The sequence below is a fragment of the Castor canadensis genome, chromosome 10 (genome assembly GCF_047511655.1).
Source record: "Castor canadensis chromosome 10, mCasCan1.hap1v2, whole genome shotgun sequence".
Taxonomy (NCBI): Eukaryota; Metazoa; Chordata; class Mammalia; order Rodentia; family Castoridae; genus Castor; species Castor canadensis.
The window spans coordinates 143,662,413-143,679,656 of NC_133395.1; the positions used below are offsets into that span (position 1 = coordinate 143,662,413).

Consider the following 17,244-nt stretch of genomic DNA (forward strand, 5'->3'; position numbering starts at 1 on the left):
GGTCATATCTATACAAAGCAAGAGGCACAAATTAAGGGAAAATGTGTATTAATTGTGACCTTGAAGTATCAAAGTTCAAAATCAAGATCTAGTCTGTTCATGTTGGTCAACAGGATCATAGATCCATGACGGTGTTAACAACAAAACAAGTCAATTTTTAAAAATATTGTCAATTTTTAACAAATACAAATACTTTACTAAGTTGAATTTTGTGCTAACTTGACAAAGTTGCCTGTCTTTCTTGCTATACACTGTCTGTGATCCCTAAAGAAAAACTAATTTATTGTAGTGATTACCTTAAATAATGTATGACCTCGGCCTGTCCACACTGCTCCCCCACAACTGTATCAGTGTTCAGGATAAATGAAAGAGTAGTGAACTTTAAAGTCAAAATTCTGTTCCCTACTCCTGAAGTTAAAGGCTACTGATAAAGTATTCAAATCTCTTGTGAGCCTAAGGGAAAGCAGAAATTAGGTCATACACTATGTTCCTTCAGAGGTCTGATTACCCTAAAACCTCTAACTATTCTATAGGACAAAGGAAACCAGGTTAAATTTAACTGTTTTTGAGACAGGGTCTCCCTAGGTAGCCCAGGCTGGCCTCAACATCACATTTTAGCTTCCTTAGTACTGAGATTACAGGCGTATACCACCATAACCATAAAGTACAGTGAACTCTACTTTGTGTTATGCTGACACTTCATCATAAAAGCTGCTGCTTCTGGGCTAGAAATGTGGCTCAATGGGGAATAGTGCTCGCCTAGCATTCGCAAAGCCCTGGGTTCAATCCCAAAACCCCATCCCCCCAATAAAAAAAAAAAAAATGAAGAAAAAAAAATTGATGCTTTTGAGCAGAAGGGAAACTCAGCTTTGAAAAACTAATGAGTTTTAAGAAACATCCCTATGTTAAACTCTGCATTACAAATTTACCAAGGTCAAGAATGCTTTATCGGGCTGGGGATATAGCTCAGTGGTTTAGTGTTTGCCTCGCATGCATGAGGCTCTGAGTTCAGTCCCCAGTGCCAAAAAAAAAAAAAAAAGAATGCTTTATCTATACCTCTACTTCTACTTAGAAAACAGCATTTAGTGTTGACATAAGATCACTAAGGATAATCAAAATACTCTGGGTCCACCACATTCATATTTATACTATAGTATAGGAAACTGGGTGGGGAAAGTACATAGCCAGATACATTCTAGCTCTCACAGGAAGGCGTCAATAAACCCAAAAGTTATTTACTCTGGCAACTGAGTCTTGCTCTGTAAAGTACCTTCCAGGGAGAATCACCAGAAAGCATTTTCAATTCCATATTAACTGACTGTAAGACACTCCGTTAGCATCTGACATTAAATATGCAGAAAATAGAGATCTCTACTGGCTTTCATAAAAATACAATTTTTCAACTGCTGATCTTGTAGGGTGTTTTTTAACCTTTGTTTATTGTTTTTGGTTTTTTTTTATTCTAATGTCAAATTCTACCAACTCTTCTGTTGTGTATTCCATTTCTATAGTAACCAATCCAACTCACTATTTACATCACAGTCACTTGTGCTCAACACAGCCCTGACCTCTTACACAAGTTCTCAAAATATCACACCCAACTTAATGTCCAGTGAAAAACAGTAACACCCTTACTTCCTTGGCCTAGGGCGCTATCTGGTGGACAACAACAGGAATCATCCTTTCTACTACCAGATTTTCCTCCCCATTGAAAAGTACACCCAGCTCACTGGTTTTGCTCATAGCTCAACTAATTCAATCTAAGAAAATGTTTTGTTTGAACAAATATCTTCCTCAAATCTTCTCCTCTTTATATCCCAGTTATAGCCAAGCATTACAAAAAAAAGCCCTCTCTGTCCATATTGTAAGTGACCCCGCAAAAGGTCCCTCACTGCCACCCCAGTAAAGACACACTGCTTTTCCTAATACTTGCCTATAAATAAGAAAATTATATAATGAGCTCTAAACTAGCATTAGTCTTAATAGACAGCCTGGGTTAATTGCTTCAAATGTTCCCCTAAGAAGACCCAAAGTTTGCATCAACCTTCTCATTTCCCTCTAAGTAAGCCTTATTCTTTCTCAGAATTTACAGCCAAAAAAAAAAAGTCATTATTACTATTTTGTGAATTATTTAAACAGGATTGATATATACTGTTTTACTATGTAGTTACCACTGTAACAACCGCACAGTGCAGAATACTTCAACTACACTTTGGAGGAAGGGACCTTTGGGACTAGACTGGGAATCCTTATATAAACCATTTCTAACATTAAGATTCAAAATTACTTCCACAGAAACAGAAATAAACAGCTGAATGTTGTTTTGTTAGTAATGCCAAACTACATGACAGGAGCTGAGCTCCTTGATACCTTAGCCGATTTTTCTCCCCTATTTCATTCCATCTTGAACATAACTAATCAAAAAAGAATCTATGTATGTACATAGGAATAAAATAAAAATTTTTTTTAAATCTAATCTATTTTCAACATGCAATTCCTCCTTTCAAAAATCTAAGAGTTCCCTATTTCAATCATATCACCAAAATTTATTTTCACATATTGCTACACCAAAGACCTCTCCCCTAATATGAAATTTTAATTTAAAAATGTATTACCATACATTTTCCCATAGCTTTCCTTATCTCTTGTTACCTCCCTTAAAGGTCTGACTACCTCACATACTTGTTAGACCCTAAGTTTCTATGTAGGATATAAAGAAAAATAATTCATATGCGTGGTCCTAGCTTTCCACAGGCTCGCAACTGGAGTGTTTTGTTTTTGTTTGCATCTCAACCATTCTGAAACCTACTTATTTGCATATTGTGTTTTCTCATAAAGGAAAATATTTGTACTGACTGGGCCTCAATGCTCCTGAGACTTCCTATAAGGTGCACAACCGCTATAAAGTCCCTGCAACTTGACTCCATTATTAGCTCTTCCTTCTCTGGACTTGTATTGTCCTAAATTTCATAATGCCCATAACATTTACATATTGTCCTCTGCAAAACTTTTTAGCTGCTGAAAATGGATTGTAAGTATGCGGCAGGTATTGATCAACTAAGCTCTCGAGGTGGACTGGCAGGGCCCTAGGGTAACTGGATCAGCTGCCTCAGCTCTGAACAAGTCATTAGTTGGCTGTGTGACTATTTTAATTTTCTACAGGTGCCATAAAAAAAACTGGGGACTGATGGAGTGGTTCAACTGATAGAATGCCTGCCTAGTGAGCATGAGGCCCTGAGTTCAAACACCAACACCACAAAAAAACTGGGAAATAACAGTATATTTAATTTATAGTATTTTCAAGTTAAAAGTAACATTAAATACTATTTAGCAAAATAACATCACCTTGAAACTGAAGGAAATGAAACCTAGAGAGTTTAATTTCCTTAAGGTTACAATGATATTTAATAAAAAAAAAAAACAGAACTAGAATCTAAAACCACAAGCTCCTGACTTCTGGGCTTGGATATATTACATCACACTGCTTCTTAAATTGCCACTTATGTAAGTCTTCTTCAACAGACTCTAAGTTCTTTGAAAATAAGTTTATAACATGTATTAGAATGCTAACTTCCAATTGAGGAATACTCAAAAAATACTTAAGAGACTGGTAGAATAGTGTTTATTATAAAAAAAATTAACGAAGAATAGCTCAGATTTCATACTTCATTTAGTTTTTTGTTTCAATAGCATAAATGTTTGCATGTGCTCAGACAGAGCATGGAAGAAAGAGGATGAATACACTTTGGGAGGAAGGATGACCTGAATATATACCTCAGAATAGCTAAGTTAACATGACTACAGCTACAGGTAAGCATAAAAGGAGGAAATATTAACACTGGAAGCACACAAGTTTACATGCCAACAGATCAAAATCTTACTAGTAACAACTGCTCCAAGTACTGCTCCTCTCCTACCTGACACACATCAACAAAAGGCTATGACTTATGGCTTGGATATACATCATCATCTTCTCATGTTAATGCTCTCCAGGTGGACTGGCAGGGCCCCAGGGTAACTGGATCAGCTGCCTCAGCTCTGAACTCATCTGTTTATCTGGCTATGTGACTATTTTAATTTCCTATAGGTGCCATAAAAAAAAACTGGGGGACTGGTGGAGTAGTTCAAGTGATAGAATGCCTACCTAGAAAGCATTCAATAAAAAAAAGCAATTTCAGTGACATTTCTTTATGGTACAGTCCCTGGGATGTTTCCATTTGCTCTTCCTTCTGCCTGCATGCTCTCTCCCCAGGCATATGAGTGGTTTGGTTTGTTCCCTCTCTTCCTTCAGGTCTTTGCTACACTTGGTGAGGTCTTCCCTGACCATTCTACTTAAAGACTTCTCACCTTTCTTTGTAACTCAAACTGTATATTTTACTTACATTTTATTTCTCTCCCCTTCCTACGTAGTAAATTGCATACAGGCAACGATTTATATCTGTTTTATTCACTCACATATGGTAGGTACCTAAAATAGAAGTAGGCAAGGTATGGCCCATGGCCCAGATACCACACATCGCAGCCAAACGCAAGCCTTGGTTAGGCTAGAGATAAAAATTTGGTGGTAGGTGAAAGCATATGAGTTATGAGTTCTAGTTCACAGAGTGGTAAGGGCTATCATTAGAGCTCCAAGGACACCAACACCTAAGATGCAGGCAGGTGATTTAATCATTATTAAGTACAGACCCTAAAATACTACTTTCGCATGAGGTGTTTGTGTAAGAACTGCTATCTTGCTAGGTGCTAGGAGAGATATAATGCTAAGACATGATGAGTGTCTTGCAAGCTCCATGGATAGTTCTAGACCTTGCTCAACATACCAGCCAAAATGTCACTGGCCTTATTCAAGTCCATGAAATGCCTTGAAAAAGCATAAATTTACCAAGGAAAGACTAGTTTTGTACTTGAAAGTCTTCAACTTAGAGAGTACCTGTTACTGCCAGTTACCCTCAACGTCCCAGAACCCATCCTTCAAAGCCCATTTTTCCTAGAGTCCTCAAACAAGTAATGATCCCCTCCTTGATTCTCCTACTTTTATATGACTTGCAGCACTTATCACGTTCTATTTTGTATTGTATTTGTGAACACAATATGATATTGCAGAAAGAGAACTGGTCTACAGAAATCAAAAGCTTCACCCTTTATTTACAAGTTATGTGGCCCTGAGCAAGTCACTTTGTTTTTCTAGTTTGTGGAAAAAAGTAACAATAATATCTTCATTACTAATTTGTAGAATTATTAAGAACCATAAGATAATTCATGTTAAACTACTTTATTAAAATTCAGATTACTCTGTTTTACATGTACACGATTTTCTCTTTCCTGCTAGTTTAAAAAAAATCTTAAGAGCTGGGATCACATGTTATACATCTAAATATCCACCACAGCATTTTCAAGAATACTTTGCATACAATAGGCACTTGTAAGCTTAATCAAACATGTTGAATGAATATGAGAAGAAGAAGAAACAAAAGTTTATACTTCTCTCATTCTAAAAGGAATGGAGACAGCTGATACATATGCTTCCTTGGCCACTCTAACCAACTGACTACATCATCAATAGAATTTTTCCTTGCTCATGTCATTTCCTTGTCTGAAATAACACCTTTTCCTATCCCTGCATAACTCACGCATCCCTGTGGATCCTTTTTTTCGCTCCAAGTCCCAAATCGAGGCATACTTTCCCCTCCATTAAACCCCACTTCAACCCAAAATGATTTTTCTCTTCTCAACTTGTCTGTACCATTTATCATATAGACACTGCCTTATGCTGTTTACATATGTCTAGCTAGCCTGTAAGTTTGTTGGGTTTAGGATCAGAAAGTTTTCAAAGATATGTTGGAAAATTTTAAACAGCAAAAGTAGGTATAATAGAAACAATCTTATGACAGAAATAAGACCATCTTATATATGAACTACCCCTAAATTTTTATAAATTAAGTGTCATTAGCTAAATGCTCCTGCCAATCATGTATACAAACAACTTAACACTTTAATGGCACTCCTGTACCTTTTTTCTATCTCCCAAGTACTTAAACCAGTGTACAATACATAATAATGAGACAACATAGTACTGTAAGTAAAATCAGTCTTTAATGTCAGAACATATCTAGGACACAGTAGTAACTAAAACAGAGCTAATAAAAAAATTAATGACCTACACTTATTACTTAAGCTCTGAAATATACCAGTTGTGAAACAAGCTAGTTATGAAACCAGACATACTTAACTTCCTATGTCTCTGCTGTCTCATTAACAAATATGAGAAAATATATAACTTATCAAAGCAAAATACAGGACTACTTTAGAATTAAGGGGAAATCAAATGTGTTTAAACACAATGTCTGCCACATAAGCAAATATTAAATGACAGTGATCATTATTACTACCATTAGAGTCCACAAGACACTCTCCTGTCTTTTCATATTTCAAGTACTATTTTAAGTAAAGAAAATTACCTTGGAAGTTTAAATATTTTCATCTTCTCCAACTAAATATATTAAAATGGTTTAATAAACAATAAACTATGGTTTTGCAGTCAGTAAAAATCTATAGCAAAAGTACATTTATATAGAAAAGGGTTCATGATAGTGTTTTAATTGAAAAGAACACAAAATTATGTATTTTAATAAGATTCTGGCTTTATGTGAAATATTCATTTTAATAAAGTAAATTAAAAAATTAAATTTTTATCCAATACATTTTCCATAGGTAATATATATTGAGAAAACCAAAATATTGGCAATAATTATCTTTAGTCTTTCTTCCTTCAAATTCAAAACATTTAGTTTTGTTTGTTTGGTTTTGGTGGGACTGAAATTTGAACTCATGGCTTCCTGCTCACAAAGCAGGCCCTCTACCACTTAAGCCACACCTCCAGTCCAACATTTACCTTTTCAAACTTTCAAATCACAGAACGGTTTTGAGAAAAAAAAAAGATTTTGACTTTATCAATTTGCCTTTGTGAATTCAAACAAGATCTTTTAATCGATGTAAATTGACCAAGTCCATATAGAATACCTATGTGGAGATGAAAACATTGCAGCAGTTTGGATATGCTACTAAGGTTTTTCTGTGGGGAAAAGGCTGATACCAGTGTACCTAAAAAGGAAAAGAAAATGGGACCTTTGTGTTCAACATATTACGACTGTTCTAACCAAGTCCCATCCCCATCATCAAGTCAAAGTCATGTTTTTGTACAGACAAAATTAAATACTTGCCAAATTTGAATTAAAAGAAAAAAAAAGTCTAGCTAAGATGGGTATGTGACTTGGTGGTAGAGTGTCTGCCTCCCACGCACGAGGTCTGGGTATGATTCCCTAGTACCTCAATAAATAAATAATCTAGCTAGAAAGTCAAGAATCACCTTTAAAAAGTCAACTACTTTCATGACAGTTGGCTTAAGCAGAAACAGGCAGTTTTTAAATACCATGGATACACTGGAAAAATCAACTGAACATTTGCTTTAGTTAGGGTTGTATGTGTGCATGCACACAAGTCTATAACAATGGTAAGTTAACAGAAAAAGAAAATCTAACAGACTTACTCGTTCTGCAGTTGCTTCCTCTCCTGGTAGACATGCAGCAGCTGCACAAGCTATTTCCATCACAGCAGAGCTGGTAGGAGCATCAGTCGTGGATGAAGATCTGGGTCGGCCTGACTGTATAACAGGTGCCATCTCCTGACCAGACTTCCTGTTGATCTGAGGACTTCCCTTTGGGGCCTCTGGCTTGCCCCGCCTACTATGCAAGCTTGTCCCTCTCTTCATCTTGGGTGGTACTCGAATCTGCTGCAGAACACGATTCAGAGCTGTGGGGTGGGTGGGGACACCATCAATCTCAGCACATGTGTTCTGGCTTTCCAGATCCATTTCAGGTTCTGGATCTGCCTGAATTTGCTGCACATCATGTGGAGACACTGATGACCTCCTGCGCTGGTGCTGGAAGAGATGCTTCAAGCCTTGGCCAATCACATTAATGTTCTCCAAAGCATTGTGGGTCATTTTAGATAACTTTTGTTCTGAATCTGTCTGCTTTCTGGCCTCTGCATCTTGGGATCTGCCTCCAGGATCAGGGTCCTCATAAAACTGTTCACTGCCTGACGGCTCCATCAGCAGACTTAATATGCTTATTTGCAAACTCAAAATTTTTAAACACACCAAGACTGTCAAATTAGGTAGGCATTTGCTTCAGCAGTGACTATGCATGCAGCTGTGAGACGAAGGCTTCATGCCTATCTAATATTAAAAAAAGAAAGAAAGAAAGAACCTTGTATCACAAATCCATGCAGAAATGCAAACTCCAGTGTTAAAACAAAGAAAAACATGCTGCCAGCCACACAAATAAGCACTATCATCAAGCAATCTTTAATCAGAAGATTAAAAGATAGTTTTCCAGATAGTGAGTCATAATATTTTTTAGAATAAAAAGCCCAGAATATTCAGGAAATGAAAACAGCAACATTAAAAAAATCCCTACAAGTTTCAATATATGAAGAACTGGATACTAGGGGAGTTATCCTGGAGCTATACCATAATAGTAGTTAACAGTCATTCCTTGGGAAATGAAGAGAACAGACCATCTAATATGTTGAGTCTAGCTGGGGCAATTTAATTCCTCCCATTCATAACTACAGCTAATTATCCACATGCTGAAATTCAATAAATTCAAACAATATAGTAAGAAGTAGCTAAATCAGTGAATTTTTATGAAAAACTGGAATTCCTTGTTGTCACTCATATTCACCAATCTCACTGATAATTAGAGGTGACAATAGAAATAAAAATCTTGTAAGCTGAATTCTCTGCTGAAGCACAAATGATCTTTCTGGTATATGAATCAAGAGTCCTACAGAATCAGCCTTCACAAAGACTAGAACTTTGCTCAGTACCAGCTAACAAGAAAGGAGACCGGCACTAGGGAGGCTGAAACAGAAAGATCACTGAGACCAGCAATAGTATGTATCCCCAAAGATACTTCCATATAACTACACAAATTCAAAGCAATTTAGTAGGAGCACAGTAATTGGGTATGATGAAGAGTAGAAAGAAACGAAAGGTCAAATAGTGATTATACACCAGCATTAAATGAGAAGTTAAAAGGAAGTTGAAACAGAGATAAAAGGCAACACAATTGCCATGGTTACTGAGATCACATGCAAAAAGAACAAAAAAAAAAAACTAAACTAAAAACAGGGAGGGGAGATAGATAGTAGGACATGAAATCTACCTTAATAAAACATTATTCTTTTTAAGTTTTTTATTTTTGTGGTGGTACTGGAGTTTGAACCCAGGGCCTTACGCTTACTAGGCAAGCACTCTACTACTTGAGCCACACCTCCAATCCAAAAGTGGCTCTTTTGAGTTTGTACAAATACATACAACAAAACTGTATAGCCGGGCGCCAGTGGCTCACGCCTGTAATCCTAGCTACTCAGGAGGCAGAGATCAGGAGGATCATGGTTCAAAGCCAGCCCCAGGCAATTAATTCCGCAAGACCCTATCTCAAAAATACCTAACACAAAAAAGGGCTGGTGGAGTGGCTCAAGGTGTAAGCCCTGAGTTCAAACCGCAGTACCACAAAAAAAAAAAAAAATGTATAAATGCATAGAAGCTTCTAGAGAGGACAAAGCATGATGTAGGATGTCATTTCTCTCTCTTAATTTTTTTTTAAAAAGGCTTTAAAACTCCGTACACTACACCAAGTACTTTGAGCGATTTCTCACTATCATGGAGAACTACATGCTCACATTCTGTTCTATATACGGCTATACAGAAGTCACAAATTAGCTGGGTAGAAGAGTGCTCTGTGAATTCCCAGCTACTAGAGTTCAGAGGAACAGGAATGCAAACCCACTAGAGTTCATGTTTTCATGTTACATGGGCATTATCAGTGTGGCTCCACTGTCCCTATTTTCCCTCCTGACTCTTCATGACTCAGAAACCTAAAATGATGACAAGGTTAAAGATGTTCTCTCACCCAGTACCTTCCTACTTTCTAAATACCATGAATTTTTTTTTGTTTTTCTATGAGGAAATGTAGAATAACTATGAGAATTGTTAATTTCACTGCCTTTCACTGAAATTCTTTGTGGTCCCACTGAAATCTTGCCGTCCCACTGTGGTCCCTTACCCTTTTCCTAACTGTACATTTCCTTTTATTTGCTGGTTGGGACAGTTAAGAAAGAAACCCTTAACTCTGAATAGATTAATGACTGTCTTAGCCTCTAGTACAGCTTTCTGGGACTCCTTGTAGGCAAAAGCTCTGCCAATAATGCATGCATTTAATTACCCTGACCCTTCCTCATGAGTTGTCTTGCAGACTAACAGTACTGAATCATTTCTCATCTCCTCAGAGAAAAAGGTCTATGTAACAAGATAATCCAGTAACAATGTATATCAGCCAATCTCTTCTCCCACTGGGCTACTTAGACTGAGAAGATGGAAGGATGTCAAAGCAGCAGGCCAACAGTGAAGAGGTAGTTTACATTTTCCCTTATTTGCATAATTACACACTGCTAAATTATAGTTGCTAAAGTATAAATTATATATAAGTACGTATTAACCAAGTAATTGATTTTATTATTGTTCTAAGTGAAATGTATAAAGTCAATTGATCCCATGAAATTAAAAGAAACCATGAACAGAAGAATGGTGTCAAGATAGGTGAGAAGCAAATGGACCTATGTGTGTCACATGCAAAGGTATAAGGAATTCACTACTCAGCATATCATTCTTTGGGCAGTGGTATTAAGTAATCAACTGACCATCTGCTTGCTTCCAATTTATGGTACACTCTAAATGTTAAGTAATTTTGCCTGGGATTTCACTAGCATTTGTACGTCATCTAAATTTTTTAAAAATTTGAAATGATGATAACAAAGATATGCTAGCAATCTCCAGGAATCCATGAAACAGGGTGTTAATTTCCAAGCCTACACTTGCAAAACTAAGGTTTCCAAACCAAGGCTCTCTTCACACCTGCAAAGATCAGGCAATAGAATGTAATGAATTCCAAGATTTGTAAAGGCAGACCTGGGCTGCCAACATGGCAATGCACCTGCCTTGCAAGCATGAGAACCTAAGTTCAACTCCCCGGTACTGCCAAAAAAAAGAAAACATTAAAAGCAAGACTAATCTTAATTATACTAATAGCATAGGACCACACCGAATGGAGCCCTAAAAAACCTAAACTGAGCTTTAAGCATTAGGTTATTAAGATAAAATTCTGAAAAACCTGCATTGATTATAAAATATAATCTGATACTGACACAACTATTATGTGCATTATTGCTGTGATAGCAATACCAACAAGAACCATGGTCAAAGTTTTGAAGGTTCCACCTTTCAATGTCTGGCAAATATTAAGAAAGGAGAAATACTGTGGCAAAGTTACCAAAGACAGCAATACTGCAATGACTCTAAAATGACTGACAGGAATGCCCTGTATAGCTATCCTTATCTCAACCAGCAAAACCCCTTGTTCCTTCCTATTATTGCTTATACTCTCTCTACAACAAAATTAGAGATAAGGGCAAAATAGTTTCTGCTGGGTATTGAGGGGGGGAGCGGGAGGGGGCGGAGTGGGTGGTAAGGGAGGGGGTGGGGGCAGGGGGGAGAAATGAACCAAGCCTTGTATGCACATATGAATAATAAAAGAAAAATGAAAAAAAAAAAAAAAAAAAAGAAAAAAAAAAGAAAAAAAAAATAAAATGACTGACAGGAAATATACAGCAACTCGATAATCTCAAAAAATTTAGGACACCCCCATTTTCTTCTCTAAGAATAAAACTCAAATGAATAATAACTGTTGCTCAGTTTGTAATTCTCCAATTAACTGTATTTACATCCCTGGTTTAACATAAACAAGTTCAACTGAAAAGCCAACTGCACTTTGGTAGGAAGGAAATGTTGACTTCTTTTTTATTCATTATTTTCTCTTTAAAAAAAAAAAAAAAAAACCAAAAACAGAAGTAAACTAGAACAAGTGGGGAAAGGTAGCAAAATGACATGAGAGAAAGGGGAGAATGGGAAGGGGAAGAACATGGGAAAGAAAAGGAAGAAGCGGCCACCTAAAGATCAAGCATTTCAGATAATTTCATTAAATCCTCAGAATTTCTACAACTAATTTTTCTACCACAGTTCTGCTGAAGACATAATACTTCATAAATTTGCACTTAGGAAACAAGTTCCTCTGAATTAATATCAGAAATAAGTAAAAAGCTATGTTTTTAAAATTCGACATGTTTAAGAGGGTGCTCTACAAAACCATTCTGAACTATTTACAAATGATCTTTGCCTTTCTATTCCTTTAAGTTTTTCTTCCAAATTTTTTGGGGGTTTTTGTTTATTTTGGGGTTTTTAAATTTTTATTTAATTTATTTATTTAGAAATACTGGGGCTCGAACCCAGAACCTTGTGCATACTAGGCAAGCACTCAACCACAATTTCAGAGGTTTCTGATAGACATGGTAACCAAAGCTTTTTGATCAGGCCATGAACCAAGTTAATTTTACTGGATATATAAAGTGTTAGATACTTACCTTCATTATTCTTCCTTAAGTACTTCTAGGGTGTGCAGAACTCCTCTTAGGAAAACCTGAAAAGCAAGCATTAAGAATTATAAAGTAAGAAACTTAGAGGGAAGGGAAGCTTACCTATTTCAGACACACACACAACAAAAAATACACAGCAAAACATTAAAAATCTTTATCTCCTGCCATTAGGAGTAATTTTTTTCTAGTATTTTTCATTATTTTCTAATTTATCAAAAATATAATTAAGAAAAATTGTAATTTAGAAAAGATATTTTGGAGAAAATATTAAATGGCTACCACTTTTTGAAAGTGACAAATATTATAGGTTGCATTCATTATTTTAACACTATCATACTAAAGAAAGAATAGATATTCCACTAATTCTAGTCTTAAAGCAGCATGATATACAAAACGAGTATTAAAAACACAACTTTGTAAGCATTTTTTCAAGTAGCTTCTAACATTTCATCTGCAAATTTTTATTCAAAGGCAATTCTAAAATCTCTGTCTACCATGTACAACTGAGAATCCAAATTACCAAAACTGAAATTTTCTTGGAAAACTTGCTTCTAAAACCATTACCAAAGAAATTATTAGACAAGTATTTTGGGGTGTCTGTTGCATCCCATCAAACATGATCCTACCCTCAAGAAACTGACAATCTAGGACAGAAGACAAGACTGCCTCCTTGAAAAGTAAGAAGACAGCACAAAATAACCTAATGGAGTGCTAACCTGTGAGCAAGACTACAATCATCAGAAGTCAGGAAGATCAAACAGGACTGGATTTGTGTGGAAAAGCTTGAGACAGAAGCTTGAGCAAGAGTGCTAAAGGAGGAGAAAACAGAAAGAAGCAGAAAGACCTGGGCCAAGACTTCCCTTCAGAAAGCAAAACACAGTTTGTTTTGGGGCCAGTAAAGAGACCAAGTGACCCTGTTGGTGGTACACATTTTTGAGTGGGGGAAGTAAGAATGAATGGTAAGGCTAAAAAAATTAAAGGAGGACTTCAAATGTCAGAGTAATTATTCACTGAGTACTTATAGATGGCAGGTAATTCAATGCACTGAGTGCTACCTCTAACCCTCAAAATAATGCTGCAAGATGAAGCTAAAGATTATGATTCCCAATTTGCAGTTTAAAAAATTAAAGCCAAAAGAGGTCTCATAACTGAAATTTTACTTCATATAGTACACAATAAAGAGCCACTCTAAGATTCTGAGGATAGAAGGGATGTTTTAGGACTAACAATCCAGGAGCATGTGAGATGCATTAGAAGAAGGAAATACCATTAACAAAGAGATCAGGTAAGGGAATTATAAAAATTTAGAAAAAGGTGATGAGGAAGAGCTGAGTCATAGGTATGGCTGGGAATTGGCCATTAAAAGAGAAATGGGGACATGGGCCAACATGTAAGTTCCCTGAGTCTTGCTATGTGATGACCTACACTGCCTCACAATTCTGTCAGGAAGGTCATCACCACAAGCATCCCCTCGACACCTCACCTCCAAAATCATGAGCCAACGAAAACCTCTTTTCTCTATAGTTAGGAGCAACAAAAAAATCAGCTAATACATCTCCTCAGCCTTGGCAGAGAATAATGGAATAGGGACACTGGAAGAAGCCAGAATCAAACCTGCCTCCCATTTTTTTCCAATTCAAGTCCTGCCCCTTTTATTCTAGGTCTAGAAGATTCATGAAGAGGACTGAAGGCTGGGCACAGTGGCTCACGCCTGTAATTCCCAGCTACTTGAGAGGCAGAGATCAGAGTAATCTCTGTTCAAGACCAGCCTGAACAAAAAGTGAGACCCCCCATCTCAACAAATATTGGCATAAGTCTGTAATTCCAGCTACATGAGATGGCTAGGTAGGATAATCATGGTTCAAAGCCCCACCCTGGGCAAAAACACAAGCTCCCATCTGAAAAGTAACTAAAAGCAAAAACGGACTGGGGGGGTGTGCCTTCCTAGTAGGCATGAGGCCCTGAGTTCAAACCCTAATACTCCAAAAAAGAAAGAAAAAAAAAAAAAAGACTGACGCCCCCAAGGCAGTAGCCAGAGCAGATCTCTCTCTGAGGGCAGTGTTCTTCCCTCTTGAAGGAAGTCGGGCATAGACAAGCATCACTGCAGCATTATTATCTGGCATGTGCAGGGACGTGGGCTCCCCAGAAACAGCAGCTTCCTAGACATCAGGCCCCTAAATGCACTGTGTGCCACAGTGCAAGATCAACCCAGCTGATGGAGACTGTCAAATGTCCTTAAACATACCTCAAGCCAATCCATAGCACCTCATCCTAATGCTACAAAAATGAATTTACCAGCCAGGCATGGTGGTGCACGCTTTTTAATCCCAGCACTCAGGAGGGTGAGGCCAGAAGACTGGGCATTTGAGGCCAACCTCAGCTACACTGTGAGACCCTCTTTCTCAAAAAAAAAAAAAAAGAAAGAAATGTAAAATAGTAAATACACAAAAAGGCACTTAAGAGTCAACAGTAATTCCACATTTCACCCTGACAGAGGTTAAAGCATCTGACAAAACTGATCTTGGCATATGCACTGGCATTTGTAATTATTACCTGGAAACTTATTTAGCAAAGCAATCATCCAGTTCACCCTTCTGCATCTTGTTTCAACAACACCAAAATGACATGCGTGCTTCATTTCATGTGTGCTTCACTTAGCTCAAAAAAGAAAAAAAGAAAGAAAAACCTTTGTTGCTTTTAGCAAATTGCACAGGCTCCCTCTAGACTGTGTGAGAGCTATTTCTCAGGTATCCAGCCTTAGTAAGACATACTTTATTCTTCTGAACCTAAAGGAGCTCAGTGGGTCATAGTGAGTTTTTCCTTAAGAATTTCTCTACAATTTCCTTACCCTGATTCAAGATTTTACAACTAAAAATTTCATTTTTCCTTCCTTTCACATCTCATGTAAGTCATGGTAAAAGAAGAAAGTTTACCTATCTTCCCTTTAATTCCTAGAAATCCCTTTTCTTTAGTAAACATCCTATTATAAACAGTGTTTCTTATTCACAGCTATATTTTCTTTTCTTTTCTTTTTGGTGGGACTGGGGTTTGAACTCAGGGCTAGGCAGGCACTCTACCACTTGAGCCATTCTTCCAGTCCACAGCTAGATTTTCATGTTGTCAAAGTTCTTCCTTTTCAGACACAATTTAAAAAATTAATCAGTTTCCTTCACTCTTTTTTGGGTTTTTTGGACAGAGACTTTTTCCATCTGTTAGCATATACTTATTTTACCCTAAATAGTTACCTAGTTTAACCAGCCCCATCACCAGAAAGATACTGTTTCTTTTATAATCAAAAGAAATGGATCAAAGGAAAGTGAATTTGTGTATATTTTATGCTACTGTTTTAAAAATGAGTACAAACTATATGGCGGATGCACGGACTGTTTCATTTCCAGGGAAAAGTGAGTGGCAATTATATTACCCTGGGGGAAAACTACAGTAATAAAAAGGAAAAATAAAATTTAAATACACAAATAGATGAGAGAGAGAGAGAGAGAGAGAGAGAGAGAGAGAGAGAGAGAGAGAGAGAAAGAGAAAGGAGGGAGAGGGAGGGAAAGTAAAACCTACAAAAAGCAAAAAATAGTATGTAGCTGGTTGCCAGTGGCTCACACCTGTAATCTAGCTACTTGGTTGAGATCCAGAGGATCATGGTTCCAGGACAGACCAGGCAAAACAGTTCAAAGGACCCCATTTAAATGGGAAAAGGCTGGGTACACACCCATCATTCCAGTGATGGTGGGAAACATAAAATACTAGGACTGCAGTCCAGGAATTGGGTCTCAGCAAAAAGCAAGACCCCAATTCCAAAATAACTACAGCACAAAGGACTGGATGTATGGCTCAAGAGGTAGAGTGCCTGCCTAGCCCTGAGTTCAAATCCCAGTACCCACTAAATAAAGTAGTATGTCAAATATAAATCTAAATTATATGATAAGGAAAACGGAGAAGACAAGGAAGAGAAAATGGCCAAACAAGCAAAATGTTAAATAAACTTCCCTATATTATGTTCGTTCATTCCTCACAGAGGAATTCCACAAAGGACCATAACGAGCCCTGCTGAAACATGTACTGGACCTTAAAAGAAAAATGTGTTAAAGTGTCACTAACAACATCAAATGTGCTTTCATAGAGTGACAGTGAATAACTAAGTGTACTCTACTTTGGCCCTCTCACTATTTGAAGTCACACAGCTAAGGACAGGAACCATCAGCTAAGAAGTTACCACAAGATCTTGAGTACAGTCAAAGTCAATAATTTGTTAGTCAATGGTCAGCCAATCTAACTCTGAGTCTCAAGAGCATAGCCCAAAACATATCCCCTCACTGAAGGCAGATTATCATGTCTTTCAGGCCTGCCCTTCATGCTTTGAGCATGGACTTTTCTCACTTGCTAATAAATGTGTTTAAACCTCAGTCTGACTTGTCCTTAAATTGTTTTCTGTGGCAAAGTCATGGCCACCTACACACAACACACACACATACACACAAACTAGGGATTTCTTGGGACCCTATGCAACAATGAGAATTAAATGTAAATGGATCCAAAGACAAAAATTATTATAGTAAGTGAAAAAAACAAAATGTTGTGGTGTTTACAAGAGTCACACTTAAAATATAACAATAGAACACAGTTAAGAGTAAAAAGTACATTAATGGAAATGTCACAATGAAACTCCTTTGTACAATATGC

General features: G+C 37.1%; 1 protein-coding gene across 6 annotated transcripts in view; it reads right to left on the reverse strand.

Moving 5' to 3' along the window:
* Positions 1-17,244, reverse strand: part of Tmcc1 (transmembrane and coiled-coil domain family 1) — a 193,165-nt gene that overhangs the window by 133,554 nt on the left and 42,367 nt on the right. For 2 of the 6 annotated variants that reach the window (XM_020175600.2, XM_074044464.1), the window contains exons 2-3: positions 12,541-12,596; positions 7,547-8,236 (exon numbers count right to left, since the gene is read on the reverse strand). In XM_020175600.2, the coding sequence (XP_020031189.1) occupies positions 7,547-8,110 (564 nt within the window). In that variant the 5' untranslated portion in view covers positions 8,111-8,236; positions 12,541-12,596. Of the gene's footprint in view, positions 1-7,546; positions 8,237-12,540; positions 12,597-15,105; positions 15,229-17,244 lie in introns of those variants that run through there. The other 4 variants (XM_074044463.1, XM_074044465.1, XM_020175601.2 and 1 more) reach the window with 4 other exon arrangements.